Genomic DNA, 17,444 nt, shown 5'->3' on the forward strand with positions numbered 1-17,444 from the left:
AGTCTATTATAGCAGCAAAAAAACAGTGGCTGAAAGAGAGAGAAGTTGATACAAAGCAACAGGTTGAAATTGAAGTTACGTTAGCAAGAGCCCAATGGGAAAAAGAGAAAAAAGAGGTGTGGGGCTTGCATGAATTGAAATACAGAAGTGTATTAATCAACTTTGAGTGGATGTGTGGGGGGCATATCCTTGGATGGCACCTTTTGTCATAGCTGTGGTTAAAATCAGTGTTGCCAAGGCCCTGTCTCTTAAAGCTTAATCCTTAGAGAAGTACTGAGCAGTAGTCAGTGGGCATTGCAGAGACTCAGCATGTCCCAAAATTGAGCCTTAATAATTTTAAATTTGCATGTAAAGAGCACAGTAAATATATTTGCACTTGTTCCTTTACTTTTTGTTTAGTTGCCATGCACACTTTTCGGGTACTGTCTCTCCTGCTAAACCTGTGGCATGGGGACACTTTCCTTCGCTACTTGATCACACACTTTAGTTTAGTTTTATTTTGAGCATGCTAATAGGACCAGATAAGAAATCCCTCAAGAAACTTAAGAATTCTACTCATCCTTCAGAAATTAAGACTGTTTTATATTTTCTGGGGGTGAGTGTCACTCCTTTTCTCCCCCCTCCCACCCCTTCCTCCCTTGGCATTAAAGATTGTACGCAGAAATGGAGACTAAGTTTTTAATCGGCACTAATTGTAGTTCCTGGATATTTCTGGGTTTCTTTATTTTAAAATACAGTCTTTCTCCTAATATAGATCAAAGAACAAGTCATTGTAGAAATAGGAAGGGAGTGGAAGCATAGACTTGAGGAACCTAAGGAAATTATAGTTGAACTCAAAGATGCTGGTAGCCAAACTGACCAATTAAATGCTGCATGTGAAGCATCCACTGTTCTTGCAATGTCCCTGTTTGACAAGCAAAAATTGGAACTTCAGGAGGTGCTTAAAGAAAAAGAGAGAGAGGCTGGCGAAGTCTTGAAAGAACTTGAAACAAAACTGGAGAGGAAACATTGTGAAACAATGGCCAGCCAGGTAATAGATGTTTAATGCTTTGTTTGTTTGACCTTTGCACTTAAAAATATGCCCAAAAGTGTTTCAAATGGTACCAAATTAGAATGGCAGTGTTTGTGTTCTTGCTTGTTAACTCACTGGTCAGTAAATGGTCACAGAAGATGAAAAAAGGTTGAGAAATGGCCCCTTTCTTTGGTAAGCACAAAAAGCAATTACAAAATCATTTTAATTCTATTTGAGCAACTTGACGCCCCTGAAAAGTTGTTTGCCTCCAAAATTCTCAAAATATACAATTTAAACTTCCCTTTTTGTTCGTTAGTTCATGTGCTTGTGTTTCAACAGAAACTAGTAGATTTTGTTGATATTTTGAAAGCTTTGTAAAAGATCTGACAGGGAAAGTGGTTCTCTAGCTGTTAACCTGTTTGTGAAGCCTGATAACATAATTAAAGAAATGAGTCGGTTATGAGAGTTCCTGAGCTGAGCAAAAACACTTGATGTATTTTTGATTAGCTAATGTTTCCTGTTTTGGTAAATCTGGAGAGAGAGAATGCTGTGGAAATTGGAAAAAAAGAAAAGAAAGAGGTTGTAACCCTGGCATGCTATTTGCTGTCAATCCTAACTGAACTTCAGTTGTCTTGTACTCCTTCACATGGAAAATGTAGTTGCATTTTCATGAACACTAATGATTTTTAATGATCTCTTCTTTCTCCTCTTCCTATTTATAGGTAGAGACAGCTTTAACCCAAGCTCATGCCAAATGGCTGCAAGAATTAACAGAACTTGAAGAGTACAAAGCAAATTTAAAGGTAGAACGAGATAAGTGGGAGAAGGAAAATGAAATCAAAGCAGCAAAACAGGTATCAGAGAGCATTTGGGTGAATTTACTAGCTTATTTTGGTTGGGGCAGGGAAGAAGCATGCTAAACAGTTTAGTGTCCTAATTTGGGCTCTGATCTATTAAAGCACTTCAGTGTGTGCTAAGTGACTATGTGCTTTACTGAACTGCAGCCTTAGTGAAGTGTTTGGAAATTGCAGTGAGATTCCTGCTTCCTTAAAGTGAAAATAAAGAAAATTTTAAAGCACTAAATGCGGTTTGGGAAGCCAGAGCCAAATAGTTTGTTATTGGAATCCCTGTTAAAATGACCAGACAGACTAATCTGTAAAATTCCTTGCGTGGGAAGAACAATGGTCTTAGTCTGAGCCTTTGTATTTTTGCAGAATAAGAATTTAAATGGGAATAACAATATAATTAGGCTTCTCTTAAAGTATATGACCTGGTACTACACAACATTTCAATTAAACTGGAGTGATTTAACACAGAACCCATTAAAAGGATTTAAAACTGGTTAACTGTAATTGCAAATGGCAAGTCGTCCTTGAGAAACTGTCTTTCTGGTGAGGTCCAGCATAACTTTTTTCTTGGTCTCTTAATTTATGTTTATTAACTTGAAAGAAAACAAAATCCTAATTTTCAGATGATGTGAACTTTAGGAGTGGGATATGACCGAAAGATTAGGGCACTGATACAGAGGGCTGAATTGCTTGTTAGCTGGGCAATGACAAGCTATTTCAGTCTGACGAAATAAAGTTAAGCACCTGGAAACAAAGAATGTTGTGTGCCATGAGGGCTAATATGATCCCTGAATGTGTAAACTGGGGAATCTTCAGTAGGGGTAGGGACATTTATGTTGGTGGATTGGTGATTGCAACTGACCACTATTGCATAGTGTATCCAGTTTTGGTGTCAGGAGTTCAAGAAAGATGTTGATAGTCTAGGGCATGTGTTACACAGGAGGTCAGATCAGATTAATATAATGCTTCTCTCGTGCCTTATCTCTACATTTGCAGAAGAGTTAGCTATCGTATTCTTTAGGGAGGAAAGACACTCTGCAAATACTAATCAGTAATACAGTACTGAGTGTGCACATCAGCATTTTCAAGCTGCTTAACACATTTGCTATCATTCATTGCCATACCACTAATTTTATGGCCATGGCAAACTAACTGCCAAATTGACATGGAAATCTTTTAAGGGCTTGCTAACAAGCTGTCTTTTTTTAATACATTTTGCATTCTTTAGCTATCATTAGTTCTTTCAGCAGCTGAAGAGAAATGGAAGAAGGAACTTGAAAATGCAGAGAAATCTGGAACAAGAATCAAAGAGCTTGAAGAGAAAATAATTTCTCTCAGAAGGGAACTGGAGATCAAGAAAGATGAAATCCCGGCGACTGTTAAAGCAGAGGTAGCAAAGGCCCGTGCTCAATGGAACAAAGAAAAACAAGAAGAAATCCTCCAAATACAGGAACAAAATGAGAGAGACTACCGTTCATTCTTAGATGATCACAGAAATAAGATCAAGGAGGTACTTGCAACAGCCAAGGATGATCTTGTAAAGCAGAAAAATGAACTCCTTGCTCAGAAAGAGGCAGAAATAAAGTCATGTCTAGACCAAAAGCAACGAGAATGGACAGCTCAGGAAACCAAACGACTCCAAGAGGAAATTCACCAGCATAAAGAAAAAGTTCTAGTTGAACTTGAGCACCTGTTAGGAGAAATCCATGAAGAACTAGTCAAGAGCACAAATAAAGAGTGTTCTCAGCAGGATAACTCTTCTAGTACCCCGGCGCAGTTAAATAGCCAATATAAAGAGAGGCTGAAGACATGCCTGGAGAAGGTATATAGAGGCACAGTTCACACACTTCTAGAAAAAGCCAAGCAAGAATGGAGAGAGGTAATAGTTCTGTAAAATGAAAAGCAGTAATTATCAACATTTTTAACAATGAGATTTGATTTTTAGCCATCAGAGTAGACTAGCAAGGGAAGTCATGGATTCTTTGACTCTTCATGTTTTTCATAGTGTGACTGGTTGCCTCTTATGGAAAAGGTGCTTTAGTTAAACATAATTTATTAGATTAAATTCTTAGTGAAATACTTCAGCCTGTGATCAGCAGGGATCCTGGTTTTCTCTGTTTAAAAATTGCAAATTCTCTTATTTTTAAAAATTTTTGCAAATTCTGATTTATAAAACTTGAAATCTATCACTTCCCATCCACAGCCCCACTCCCCCCAGCTGCCAGAGCTATGGGGCCGGGGACCCAGGTCCACGGTCCCCTTGCTGCCTGTAGCAGCAGCCGAGTCCCAGCTGCCACCTGTGGGAGGTGGCAGCTGCTGCAGCAGAGTGGAGCGTGGAGCCCTGCTTCCCCTTCCCCATGAGCAGCACAGCCAAAGCAGAGCCCTTGTGAGGGGTGAATGTGGGCTGCCCGCTGGGGGCTCAGGCTCCCTACCCTTCTGCCCTCTCCCACAGGGCCTTTGCAGCCCAGTGGGCGAGACCCAGCATGGCAGGGCAGAGTGGGGTGGGGAAGCTTGGTGCCACTGCCAGGAGCTAAACACCACCATGGCAAGGCACCCTCTCCCCGCCTAGCAGCTGCCGGAGTGGTGGTATGGAATTTTTCTTCCCGCTGCTGCTGGCAGGCAAGGGATGCCTTGTCATGGCAGTGCTTGGCTCATGGCAGTGGCACCAACCTTTCTGCCTGGCTTTGATCTGCCCGCTGGGCTGTGGAGACCCCAGGGGCATGGCCGCAGGGCGGGGAGTCCGAGCCTGCAGTGGGTAGCCTGCCTCTACTCCATGCACAGATCTGGGGGTATGTGCCCCTGTGCCTTCCCCTGCTCTGAAGTGCACGCAGTGGCAGGGAGCCAGCCCCCCAGACAAGCTGCTCATGGCTCCATCCTACTCCCTGCCTGGGCCTTGCAGCTGCGCATTATGGGCCTGGGCCCCAACCATCATCCGGGCTAGGCAGCAGCCCTAGCCCTGTCCAACTCCCTCCATCCCTCACTATGGGGTCCTCAAACCCTCCCCCCCAGTCCCGTCTTACTTGCAGGAGCTGCTGTCCAGGCTGCCTGGCGGTCATGTGCATGTGTACATGTGCACGTGCAAATGGTGACCCCAGCCTGGATCACCCTCCTGCTGCTCCCCCAGCTTCTTACATGCTGGAACTCTGCCAGCCTGCAAGGGGAAACCCACTGTTTCCCACGTTTTTTCTCCTTTTAAAAGAGAAAATCCAGGTTTTTCCAATGTGAACAGAAAATCCAGATCCCCGTTGATCAGGCTAACTAACCTAATGTTTTGTTTTGTTTTATTTTTTGTGCATGAGAGTGAGTTTTTTGGGGATAAAATTTGGGAATGGATTTCTTAGAATGTTGTAAAGCAGGGAGGGGCAAAGTCCAGTCCACAGGCTGGGTTGGGCCTACAGCAGATTTCATTTCCCAGCAGCCCCTGAGGTGGCAGTTCCTTCTGGCTGCCACCGCTGGACCCAGCCTCTGGCCCGTGTGTCCTGCACCAGCTGCTGGGGGTGGGACCCATGCAGGCACAGTGCACAGCTGGGATGAGGCTATGGGCACAAGCTAGACAGGAGGGTAGGGCCAGGGGGACCTTTGGATCTTGGGGTGGTGACAGCGCGGGGCTGGGGCAGAGCCACAATGCACTGCCCATACACCCCTGCGATGATTTCATAGACTTCATAGACATTAGGGCCGGAAGGGACCTCGGAAGATCATAGAGTCCCGACCCCCCACCAACAGGGCAGGAAGTCAGCTGGGGTCATAGGATCCCAGCAAGTATCCAATTTGCTCTTGCAGGTGTTCATTGTAGGTGCTTGAACCACCTCCAATGGCAGGCTATTCCAGACCTTGGGGGCTCGGACTGTAAAGAAATTCTTCTTTATATCCAGCCTGAAAGGGTCTTGTAGTAGTTTATGACCGTTTGACCTTGTCATCCCTTGGGGCGCTCTGGTGAACAAATGTTCCCCCAGATACTGGTGGTCATCCTGATAAACTTATAGGTGGCCATCAGATCACCCCTGAGCCCAGGTTCCCTGGGCAGGGTCGTGCAGGGAGTGGATAGTGTCTGTGCTGTCACTGCCCCAAGATCCTGGCCTGGCCCCAGAGCAGCGCCCTGCCAACATGGCTCCTGACTGGTCTCCCTGGAGATCCCAGGAGCAGTGGATCCATGACAGTGAGGGGCCAGGGCAGAGCCCCGGTTCTGCAACGCCCATGTTGGGGTCTCCATGTAGACCAGCCAGGAGCTGCACAGGCAGAGGCTGCTGGAAAATGGAGTCCAGCCACCAGCCAGATCCGCCATTTTCCCCACCCCTGTTGTAAGGCCACCAATTTCATTGTAATCTGGGAAACTCCGTATTAGTCTTTACAAACTTAAAAAGAATCGGTTAGGTGGTCTACAGGATGACATGTTTGCCTGTCAAACTATCTCTCTGTGCCCATGCAGCTGCCACCGAGCTGATCTCTGTATATTTATATTTATAACTGAGAATAGATTTCAACCAAAATATTTAAATTGCAGAGCAAAACATTGTGTCCTTTTTCTTTCCTGTTGTAACTTTCACTCTAAGGATTACAATGTAACACATAAATTAAACTATAAACAGCCACAGGGGGATCCTTCTGGCTCACAGTCAAGGGGATACCATTGCGGTCACATTGAATCAGAGCATTTACAGCTGTAACGTTCTTATTTTGGTCTCATCCCACTGTAAACTTGGATTATTTATATTGATATAATTTTACACTGTTGTAAAATCTCTGATAAATGTTAAACCTAATGTCTAATCCTTTGAAATTCCATCCATTGTCATTGCATTCTACAGTTAATATCTTATTGTTGCTAAGGGTTTTAGCGTATAATGTTTGCACTGATTACAGTGCTTTATCAGCAAGTTTTTTTTTTTCCTGGAATCCATTTTTACTTGATCAACTGCTCTTTTTGGCAAGTAATAGCTGACTGATATCTTATCTTCCTTCCATGCTCTTATGTGCTATGTGAAAAAGCCATAACACCTTGTTTTTATTACTGATAGCTGTGTAAGTCTGCTTTATCTTCTATTACTTATGACCTTCAAATGGTGAGGAAAACTCATTTCCTCTTCCCCTCCCGATTTTAGATTTGTATGACAGTTAATAATAGAGATGGCAAATTACCCATTGCAGACTAGGAAAGTTGTTATTCTCAGACAGAATACAGTTTCTCCTTGATGACAGTAAAAACTTGCTTTACAAGTATTTCCATCCTGAAAAATACTTTGCTTGTCTATTAGAGGAGTAATGGAATAGCAAAATTTTACATTGCTTATATAAAACTCTCAATAGTTTGTCAGTAAGCTTTCTCTTATTTGTATTCTGTTGTATGACACATGCCTATTGTGCAATGTGCGTTGCCCATCCTTGCAGAAGTTTTTATTTTTTGGGGAGTGGTCCAATGGAACTTCCCTAATTCCCAGAATTATTAAGAATGTCTCATTTATCAGGTGAGGAATGGTGCAGGAACAGGAAAAATACAGCTGCTGGCAAGTTGCACTCATCCCTTCAAGAAGGAACTGCTTGTCATAAGGCTGTTAGCTGTATGTGCCAGTAGCCATCTCTAGTTAAAATTTACTCTCTCCACAAGCAAATGGAACTTCACATTTCTGGTGTTATACAATATTTCTTTGATTAAGCAGGGAATTGGGAGGTATTCTTAGTGCATCTGATCTAAACAGCAAGAAGTAGATGCCCTTAGTAAAAGTTCTTGGCAAATTGATAATTATTACTGGGCAATAAATATAATTATTAATGTGCTGTTAAACTTTAAAACCCTCACTGCTTGAGCAACTTTATCTAACTATCCAGTAAGCTTCTTGCAATTACTTAGCAATTTCTTTGCCACAGCTATGAGCCAGAAAGTAAAATTTCTTTTTCTTGCTGTCTTTTTTCCATCTCTCCAGTTAAGCAGGAACTTCGTAAATGGGATCCAAGACTCCTTTCCACTAGGCACATCTTTGAATAGCTACAGCTTTTTTTTTTCCATGTTGTTTAGTTCTGCCATATTAAGGACTAACTATGTTTACTGAAAATACTGACAAAATAGCAAAGTAGTAATACTGCTGCAGATTAGAAAAAGCAAGCATTTCTGTAAACTGGCAGAAGGCTATCCTTTTGCTTCCTCTTGCCAATGAGCAGTTTTAAAAATTATACTGAAGTGTGTAGCTATATAGGATGAACTTTAAAAAAAGTAACAAAAAATAGCACTAATAGATGATGATGGCTCACTTAAATGAGGAACACATCATAAATGTGTAATTATATGTAGTAGGAATTCATTACTACTGGGTATTCCTAATATGATTTCCAATTGCAGAAACAAGAAGAATTAGTTAGTAATTTAAAAAAAAAAGTGTGTTCTTGCGTAAGTGGGGAAGAAGAAACTGGTGACAAGGCAAGACCACCCATGTATGATGTTGGACACCAACTTGAAATACATAGAATAATAGGAAGTCAGATGCCTTTGCAGGGGACTGAAATGGAGAAAGGTATTGTTCAGTTTTATTCTTTATCTAATTTTTGCAAAATTTACTGTGATTTTTTTTTTTTTTTTTAAATTTGGTTTAAAAGCAGTCACCTTCAACACTTAGTACTTAGTGACTTTGAAACTAAAATGTTAATATAATTAGCTAATTGGTAAATAGATGGACGGTAATGTAGTAGTGTGATGTTTTCCCCTCCCCCCCAAACTGAGTTAAGCACAAACGTGTTCCATTAGAAACAATAAAGCTGCAGTGGGTAGATAACTCAGGGGTCTCTAGTTACTGATTTAGTAATGACATTTAAATACAAAATATTACAGGGCTTCTAGTTTGAAGCGAATTTTCTGGCATGTTTTTCGGAGGCAAAGACAGCTGCAGTACTTGCCTCAAAATTCAAATAGCTTGTTAGGGAGCTCAGATGGATAACATAAGTCAATTTATATTCCGTGGCTTGCCTCTAAGAAGTAAGTTCCTGCTGAATACCATGTGTACAAGGACGAGTTCAGGATTTACTCTAAACAGCATCTTGGGTGGGGAAATGAATGGTCTGGAGGTCAAACTACACGTGCTCTTGACTCTGGGTAACACATTTTGTCATTTCAGGGTGAATTTCTCGTGCTTGACAGTGGGGTTACTTAGATTTTTTTTGGAAAGATTTTGGAATTATTGCTCCATGATGCGAATTATTTATAGTATTTAGGTTTAAAGTATGGGCTACAGTACTTCTATGTAGGGCCAGGGCCTGTGTAGCTGAAGAGAAACATGGGCAGCTTTGGTCACGAATACAGCTGTCTCTGGGGCTTTGTGTTTATAGTTGGAATCCTTCTGCAACCAAAAGAATACAAAGCAACAAAACCCATCCCAGTCTCTGGCCCCATGCCTGTAATGTGGCTTGAATTCCTTCAACACCAAAATAACAAACCATTTTTTAAACACAAAACAGTTCTGGCTCTCGAGCTCCCTATGCTGGCTATAGAAAATAGCGTTTTTCTTTTCTGGAAGTAATTCAGATTCTTAGTGTTTTAACTTAGACTAAGCTGTATGCAATCCTTCCCAGCTGGGAGTGCCTCCCTGACATGACTCCCCAAACCCCTGTTTGGCTCCAACTGGAAAAAAATATATAATTCCAAAACCTGCTTTGCTGTCCAGCTTGATAGGCCTTCTTTTAGGCCCTACTGGGATGGCTCCCTTCAAGGCTGGCAGGGAGGCCCAAAGACTTATAGGTTCTGTCAGAGATGACAACTGGATTAAATGGTCTGTAGTGTCCTATGACAATTTAAATTAGATAAGTACAGGGTGTATGTTCCTAGGATAAAAAAAGACTAAGTAAAAATCCTGAACATGGGAAGCTTGGTTTTGGTTCTCTTGATCCCAGAGGGTGATGTCTAACTTGCCATAATTACTATTGCAGATCAGAAATGTAAGCAAAGGAACCTTTCCTGTGAATGCTGTTGCCAAGCGCTTGAAACAAAGGAGCGAGAATGCCAGGATCTAAAAAGGAAGCTAGAGAAAACCTGTAGACATCTCCAGCTTGCAGTAAGGGAGCACAAAGCTAAGGCTGAGCAAATTCAAAGTTAGTATCTTCATTCTCCTAAACGAAGCTTTGGATGGCTTCTTTTTCTGCTGGTTCCAGAAATTTACCTGTGATCTGTCTTTTGAGCTGTAACTTCAACAGAGGCAGTAGTAGATACTTAAATGATTCTTGGTCCTACTGAGTTTACTTTTATAATAAGGGAGGTGTAATGATACCTGTCATTTTCATAGTGCTTTTCATTGGATCTCAAAGTAGTCTGCACAAAAGTTTGGGGGGGGAGTTGTCTTTTTGCCTCAATTTGTATTGTCTTTTTGCCTCAATTTGTGGTTTGCCTAGGTTACTCAGTGGGCAAGCAGCTGAGCAGGAACCGGATCAAAGTCTGTCTTGGTTCAGTGCTGTATCCAGTAGGCTCAGGTCTTTGACATTCCCACGCCATTAACTATGCATCTCTGTGCTAGCCAACAGGATAGAAAAGTTGAGAGGTCAAAATCCTGATTCAATTCTGTGCTCTGAGTAAACACATTCTTTAAAAAATATAAAGAAAAAAAAAAGAAACAGTTTACAGTAGATATTCTTTCAGGCTATCTTCCGGGTAGCCAAATTGAGCAGGAGCTCAATTACCCAGGAATGCGAGTCAAATGGTTGAGTTCTAGATCAGGTTTATTTTTTTCTTTTAAAAGGAGGAATTGTTTGATAGACTTGTTTGCTGCCAGTGCTTCTATGAAATACCTGGTGGTGCTCCCCAAAGGGAAGTAAGCTCTAGTTTTCTGCAGAAGCATTTGTGGGCACATCAGTTGTGGTCCTTCACCTCTTTCACTAACACATTGTGATTTACAGGGTCAAGGTGGCCTGGTTCTTTGTCCAGTCCTGGCATTTGTGCATCTGAAAACGTGCAGGCTAACTTCCGTAGACAGCAACTCTTCGGTGTCTGGACTGGGTCAGACCAGTGGTCTGTCTAGCCTGGTATCCTGTCACTTACAGCGGCAGAAATGGATTCTAGAGGGACAGCATTGAACTGGATAGGTCTGGTCTATCCCTTAGCCTTACCATGCCTGGCATCCATGATTATTGGTCTAGAGATGCCAGAGGAAACATCTCCAACAACTCTTTACAGAAGATTTTGGTCCGTTTAAAAAAAATATATATATATCTACTAGGAGGATGTACCATGCCAAGTGAGAACACATTCATTGTGGTACATAAAGTATTTTCAGCCACTGTTCTGATCCTTCTCTTTTGGGCCCTGTATGTTTTGATCTACTCTTGAATCTTCAATTTGGGAAAGATTCCCTTGCTGTTGCATCTATTTTATTGTCCATGCCTTGAAAGTCATTTAGTCTTTTTTGTTAACTAATAGGGTGCCTAGGTTTTTAAAGAGCTTGATTCATTTATTCCCAACACTAAAGATACTTTTTCCACCAAAGTTTTGAATGTAGTGAATGCTGTCTTTGTGTCTGTGTTCACCATAGTGCCTTTCAGTTAAAATACCATTCTTAAATAGACTCCTGAATCCTACAGAAGTTATCCAAATTAGATATCAATCTAAAGGCCTACCCATTTGTGTGGAATAGTTGTATTACTCAAATGGACTGTGTTAATAGGTTTAACACCATTTTGTAAAAAAATTTGATAGATGCATTGTAACCATGAGCTGAAAACATGGCCCCAGCCACCCCAGAAGAACAGTCACTTAAAGTGTTGACTTGTAAGAGGCACTGATCACTTATTTTACACCCTGCCGTCAGAACCAATAGTTTTATGGTATGAACCTTGTAACTTTCAGCCTTGTCTGTTCCGCACACATTTCACCTGCAGAAGTCAACTTGTGCCGAATAAGGAGGTAGGGATCAAATGACTGCTGGCCTGTTCAGATGCATGCGAACTTAAATTTGGCTTATGGTACAGCACACTTTGAAGCACATAGTTGTTTTTCAGTCTTGAAACTATGTTCACATCTGCAGGGCTGTCCCTGAGGGGGTGGCAAATTGGGGCAACTACCCCAGGCTCCATGCTTTGGGGGGGCCCCTTGGTCAGTGCCGCATAGGATCCCCTGCTGCAGCTGAGCACTGCCAGCTCCTGCCACTTGCCCCGGCCCCCACACAGGCTGATATGCCCCTGGCCCCACACATCCCTAGGGACAGCTCTGCTCATCTGAAATGTGTGCTCATGTGAACTTAATGGCAGCAGTGCTGATTTTAAGATGCAGTATTGTTAGTGTTGTGGGATTAGCAGCACCAAATTAGATTAGCCCATGTCATTTTTCAGAGCATCTAACAGCAGTCATAAAACACTCCACGCCCTCATCCAAGTCGCTGATGAAGACATGGAATAGCACCGGTCCAAGGTCCAAGCCTTGCGGGACTCCTACCCACATCTTTCCAGGTTAATATTGACCCATCCACCACCACTGTCTGGGTGTGACCCCCTAAGCCAATTTGCCACCCACCTAACCGTGTAATCATCTACATCACAGCCTGTCAGTTTATTTACAAGAACGGAACGTGATATCGTATCAAAGGCCTTCTTAAAGTCTAGGTAGATGACATGTACCTCAACTCCTGCATCTAAGCATTTTGTAGTCAGGCAGAATCTACCTGCAATGAACCCATGCTGATTTCCTTTCAGCATTATTTTCCCGGCTGGGCTCTCACAAATGTGATCCTTAATGATTTTTTCCAGAGTTTTTGCAAGGATAGAGGTGAGCCTAACTGGCCTATAGTTTCCTGGTTCCTCCCTGCTCCCCTTCTTGAAAATAGGAACCGCATTGGCCTTTTTCCAGTCCTCTGGGACCTGACCAGAGCACCACACGTGCTCGAACAGCCGTGCCGGCAGCTCTGCTATGACACTGGCCAATTCCTTCAGCACCCCTGGATGAAGTTCATTCGGGCCCACTGATCTGAATACATCCAGGCCGTCCAACTGCCCCTTCACTAAGTCTGTGCTAACAGCTGGTGGGCTGGTGTCCCTCCTGTGTCTGTCTATGATTCAGTTAGGAGATTTGTCTTGGTCTGTGTCTAGGAATACAGTCATGTCCTTTCTACTTCCTGGTGTGGGGGGATCACTCATCCTGATCCTGAGCTCCGCCTGCACTGGTCTGGGGGTGACAATTTATGGCACAATTAACTCATTAATCAGCATAAATGTAATGAGTAAAGGGGAACTCATAGTCAATTTTACTACTGCTTGTGAAAAATGAGTTTGTCAGTTTCAAGGCTGCCATCCTCCTTCATTTTTCATGGCTTCCAACAGAAGGTGTGAAGAGGACAAGTTCCCATCAGTTTCTGGTGGGGCAGCTACTCCCATTTCTATGCATTTAATTGGAGTACAATTAAGTGACAAAGTGGTGTTGAAAAATGCTGTGCATTTAAGCATTTGTGTACTTGACCAGTATGCAAAGAACTGATGTTTGCTACAATGGAAGCAGAAGGCCACGTACTGACCTGGCCTGGTATGTTGTGTTAGTGAATTGTATGCATAGAAATAAAGTATACTGCACAGGCAAACTGAACTTAGGCTTCACTATATATTTGTAATCTTAGCTGGTGCCTGTCAAACTTGCCACTGGGGGTATAAAATCTAATTTATTTTCCTTCTCTGTCCAGAAAAAGCCTCAGTTGCTACCATGCAAATCATCTTTTTCTTCCCTAACACATTCCAACACAGACTTGTTGCAATGCTGCCTCCCACTGTCCCCCTGCACTTCCCCAACCCCGCATTCACACTTTCCAAGACATATGTGTTGCAGCTCTGCCTCCAGCTGAGATTAGAAATTAGTTGCTCAAAAAAACTGTGTATACTATCATTGAAGTGGTGAAGGTCCCACTACTTTTGTGTTCAGAGTTCAATGGTTTGTGGTCTGGTGAGCTCCTCAATATTTGTCATTGTGATGGTAGTACATATCATGGCTTCCCTAATACCAACTTCTTAAAATAGAGGTAGCAGTTTTACATAACCTAGGATGAGCTTCAGTTGGATTAAAAAATGCAGATTGGGGTGTGTATGTTTGTGTGTGTAATCCATTTTTTTTAATAGAAAATGAAAGAGTTTTGGAGGTTTTAATGGATGAAAACTCTGAGATGAAGACTAAACTCAAAGATCTGAGAACATGTGACACCCCACCCAGGTATTTCAAAAGTGCAAACAAACTGAATTCCACAAGTCATTTTGCTGATCTTGTACTTATAAGGTACTATGTGATTTGTGTGCCTCTTAGGTCATTGTCTGAAGGGGCTATTTCAAAACCTTGTGCATCTTGTGATGGTCTGAAAGGACTGGAAGAAATGCGTGCTCAGTACATTAGAGCTGTGGGCAAAATTAAGAGTAAGTGCTAATGAGGTTTCGCTAAATCTTTACATCTGCAAAACTAACAATTTCTTCTCATGAGCTGGTTTGTACAGACATCTGAGTCACTGACATATGAGTGTATGCTGAAGAACTAAGCTTGATTTCTAGTACGTCTTCTCTGCCCCACAGCCCAAATTTATATAAATTTTATTGGGGGGAAAAAATCTGTTTTCTCTTATTGCATTCCAGATGGCTAATATCATGCTCTTGTACCTCAGAGCATGTATGGTCTTTGGTAGACTTTAACTTGAAAAAAGAGAATGTGAGAAGCTGAATTAGCCTCTCATTGCAACTAGCGTAGGTCTGAGTCTGCCAGTCTTACTTGGTAATATGCTGTTATACATACAGCTATGGTGTGCTACACAGCCTGAGAGAGGCTGGTGGAATCTAGCCCTGTAGAGGTTGTGCTGGGCTGTTACTAAAAATGGGAAAAGCTTTTTATGGGGCTTCCTGATTGGGGAATTTCTTCTTTCTTATGCCTTTGAATTACCAGCAAATGATTTCCCCCAGTTCTTCCTCTCCCCAATAAGTTGTCCCAACGGAAATCTTAATTTCCTTTATCTTATTTACCCACATTCCATGTACTAAGTTTTGGTCACCATCCCTTTCGGTGAGGGAAGACTAGATCAAATACTATTCCTTACTTGACTGTTTGGGTTTGCTGAATGCCAGCTATGCTGCTATTGCCACACTCTTAGTGTATCTCCCCATACCCTTTTGTCCTTGTCCAAATCTGTACTAACACAGTGTATTTGTGCAGGTGACATGCTTCACTATATCCACGAGAGTAAAGAGAGAGCAGCTGAAATGATTAAAGCAGAGGTTTTAAGGGAGCGCCAGGAGACTGCCCGGAAAATGCGCAAGTACTACTTAATTTGTCTTCAGCAACTTCTCAGTGATAATGGGAAATACGAAGGGTGAGTCAATATGCATGGACACACTAGAATTGCACTAGAATTAAAAAGAAATAAAGCCCTGTGGGATTAGTAAAATAACATGGGAAAAGCTCACGTGCTTCAAAAATCTCTTAATGATTTTTATATTGAAATGTTCTGGGGTTTTCAACAGAGCTGAAAAGAAAATCATGAATGCTGCTAGCAAGCTTGCAACAATGGCTAAAGTGCTTGACACACCTGTTCCGAATACAACCCAGAGCAAAAATACCCACTCTGGTAGGTTGGAACAAAAGTTGGTTCCCTTCCTTCTCATTTTACAGGTTTCATTCATTTGGTAATGAAAATGTAGGTGCAGTGAGAGAAATGCATGTTCTGTATTCTGCCAGGGTTTATGTAGTTTATACCTTCAACTAAGCAAAAGCATGGACAGTTTGATTTGACTACATTATTATTGACAGCTTTTTGTATAAACTGATACTTTTCCCACATTGAAGTTTCCTTTAATAATCCCTTTTTTTTTCCTCTCTTCTCCTAGTCCTGCCACTAAATTCTGAACTGCCAACTGGAGTTGAGCAATCAAAAAGGAATTACATGCATCAGAGTAGGCCAACCCATATGGAAAGCAAATCATGTGGCAAAAGTATTGCCAAAAAAGCTAGTGATCAAATTGTTCAGAAACGTGTACCTTATAACTTGAGACAGCAGCTTGATGCAGCACAAGCTGAAACACTGTCTCTGCTTCATGGAGGAATGACTTTGGATATCCAGAATGGGAGCACTGCTAAACAACTAGCTGATACTCCACAAAATGCTATGTCAGAAATTCACCCCTATGAACATGAAAGAAGAAACAAAACTGTCTGTGTTTCAAATACAGAGGCAGGCCTGATAAATGCCACTAGTATTACAGCACTTCAGCAGGCACCCACATGTGTTTCTCAAATGAAGCTTGGAAACTTGCATACATCCAGCAATATAAATGGCGTTTCTGACTCTAGGCCATCTCCTGTACTGTTTGAAAGGCAGAATGAAAGACCAGCGTTAAAAGAAGTTAAATGTTACCAGCCAAATGGAAATTGGAAGGCTGCATCAGAGAGGGCTCAAGATCTTGATGTTCAAGAAGCCCCAGTAAGGGATGAAGGAGGCTGCACTGACTGGAGTTCAATTAGTGGAAGCCTAAATTTGGATAATGCAACAGGTGATATATGCCTGTTGTATCCTGTGCAGAAAACAAACTCTAATACATTGGTGCAACTCGGATCCTATGAACAGTCTTCTATGACCCGTCTGTTTACTGATGAAGATACTGGTCCTTTTTGTAAAGAACTTATTAGTCATGAAACCAAGATTCTCAGTGCAAAAAACAGAGACTCACTTCACTGTAAAGACCATCAAGATGTGAACTCAGGGTGTACTTCATACCAAATTTCTGACAAAGCCAGTTCTGCACTTGTACAAGTCAGTGTGACACCATATTCAAATGTAGGAAAAGGCCACAACCAACATTTAAGAAAAGCAGTGCTGGATGCTAAATCATTTCAGCAAGATAGTGGCTTTGATAGTCCATTTGCGAACTTGGACTAGCATGTGTAATTCTTTATCCTAGAAGAATATATTTAAATGGAAACTGGTGGTGTGGGGGAAACCTATTAGAAATGTGTGGGTTCTGTCCATTTTGTGTTGCGTGACTCGGCCTGTTGTATGAACACACAAATCATATAAAATGGCTTGAAATATTGATGTAGGTTTTTATGTTTGTCATCTGGCTTTTGTTGTGTACATTATTTTTTATGTAAGTGTGTGAGCTTGTTAAACAGAATCTATTTTTATACCTCAAGATTGGCTTGCAGTGCAATGTCACATTTTTATTTATCTAAAAATAAAACTACTTTCATTTGTGGTCACTTTTTAAAAAAAATTGGTACAAAAGTTCCTTTCAGATTTTAGTGCTGTTTCAGAACTTGAGAGATCCAAACATTTCATCTTGAAAGATCCTTGTAAGCAGGATAGCCCTGTAATTTGTAGATACAAATTTATGCAGATGTAATGCATGTTTATTTTTAAGTATATATGTATTATAACCAGAATCAAACTCCAAGTATGTCCTCCTCTTGAATACAGTGAAAAGTAATTTGTTTTTGATGGGGAGGAAAAAGATTAGTTCTTTCTGTACCTAGGCTACAGAACTTCCTTAAATAGGCTGCAACCTTTACAACTTTCCTAAATAGGTTCTCATGCTGTAGGTTTAGTAATATTCCTGTTGACACCCAATACTTCCTTTTTAAAAGCTTTCTCCCCCCCACCCTGAGT

The 17,444-nt window shown here is 41.6% G+C and overlaps 1 protein-coding gene across 2 annotated transcripts in view; it reads left to right on the forward strand.

The window, feature by feature from the left end:
* CEP152 (centrosomal protein 152) overlaps positions 1 to 17,034 on the forward strand; it is a 59,102-nt gene extending 42,068 nt beyond the window's left edge. Inside the window, exons 18-28 of one of the 2 annotated variants that reach the window (XM_019504179.1) lie at positions 63 to 116; positions 755 to 1,030; positions 1,735 to 1,866; positions 3,089 to 3,739; positions 8,195 to 8,366; positions 9,772 to 9,933; positions 13,927 to 14,017; positions 14,108 to 14,214; positions 14,999 to 15,155; positions 15,307 to 15,410; positions 15,670 to 17,034. In XM_019504179.1, coding sequence (XP_019359724.1) covers positions 63 to 116; positions 755 to 1,030; positions 1,735 to 1,866; positions 3,089 to 3,739; positions 8,195 to 8,366; positions 9,772 to 9,933; positions 13,927 to 14,017; positions 14,108 to 14,214; positions 14,999 to 15,155; positions 15,307 to 15,410; positions 15,670 to 16,718 — 2,955 coding nt within the window. In that variant the 3' untranslated portion in view covers positions 16,719 to 17,034. The remainder of the gene's footprint in view (positions 1 to 62; positions 117 to 754; positions 1,031 to 1,734; positions 1,867 to 3,088; positions 3,740 to 8,194; positions 8,367 to 9,771; positions 9,934 to 13,926; positions 14,018 to 14,107; positions 14,215 to 14,998; positions 15,156 to 15,306; positions 15,411 to 15,669) is intronic. The other variant, XM_019504178.1, reaches the window with a different exon arrangement.
* Positions 17,035 to 17,444: the final 410 nt, after the last annotated feature.

The sequence above is a fragment of the Gavialis gangeticus genome, unplaced genomic scaffold (genome assembly GCF_001723915.1).
Source record: "Gavialis gangeticus isolate Ggan-Ray unplaced genomic scaffold, GavGan_comp1, whole genome shotgun sequence".
Taxonomy (NCBI): domain Eukaryota; kingdom Metazoa; phylum Chordata; order Crocodylia; family Gavialidae; genus Gavialis; species Gavialis gangeticus.